This window comes from Buceros rhinoceros, unplaced genomic scaffold (genome assembly GCF_000710305.1).
Source record: "Buceros rhinoceros silvestris isolate BGI_N320 unplaced genomic scaffold, ASM71030v1 scaffold30283, whole genome shotgun sequence".
NCBI classification, from domain to species: domain Eukaryota; kingdom Metazoa; phylum Chordata; class Aves; order Bucerotiformes; family Bucerotidae; genus Buceros; species Buceros rhinoceros.
Window position 1 is genome coordinate 740 of NW_010404672.1, and position 659 is coordinate 1,398.

General features: G+C 61.0%; 1 protein-coding gene across 1 annotated transcript in view; it reads left to right on the forward strand.

Moving 5' to 3' along the window:
• LOC104491110 (rho-related BTB domain-containing protein 2-like) overlaps positions 1–504 on the forward strand; it is a gene marked incomplete at both ends in the record, with an annotated part of 1,240 nt that extends 736 nt beyond the window's left edge. Inside the window, one exon of the mRNA XM_010133477.1 lies at positions 1–504. This exon is cut by the window's left edge and continues 41 nt beyond it. Within this exon, the coding sequence (XP_010131779.1) occupies positions 1–504 (504 nt within the window).
• Between the last annotated feature and the right edge of the window lie 155 nt (positions 505–659).

The window sequence follows — 659 nt, forward strand, 5'->3', positions numbered from 1 at the left end:
ATTTCCTCCTCCGAGCCGCTAGCTTTGATATCTGTGAGAGCGCCGAGGAGGCCGGATCCGGCCAGCGAAAACCGTGCCTTAGAGCCTCCACCAGTGATGGGATCCTGCGGGGCAACCGCTACGAGAACGGGGAGCGTGGGCTGCGGCGGGGAAGGGACCTTTCTTCTTGGAGCCGGGCTTTCACCAGCATCCAGGAGGAGATGGCAGAAGACCCACTGACCTACAAGTCCAAGCTCATGGTGGTGGTGAAGATGGATGCTTCCATCCAGCCGGGACCTTTCCGGGCCGTGCTGAAGTACCTGTACACGGGGGAGCTGGATGAGAACGAGCGGGACCTCATGCACATTGCTCACATCGCTGAGCTGCTGGAGGTGTTCGACCTCCGGATGATGGTGGCCAACATCCTCAACAACGAGGCATTCATGAACCAGGAGATCACCAAAGCCTTCCACGTCCGGAGGACCAACCGCGTGAAGGAATGCCTGGCCAAGGGGACTTTCTCCGGTACGACCCTGGGCCAAGGGGGAGGACCATCCTCAGCATCTCCTCGCTCCTGGGGTGGGGCTTTGCCGGATGGATGGGGGGTTCGGAGCTCCTGACTTGGCCCCACACGTGAGCGGATCAGCAGGCGCTCACTCGCCTTCCTTGGGGTCTTTGGA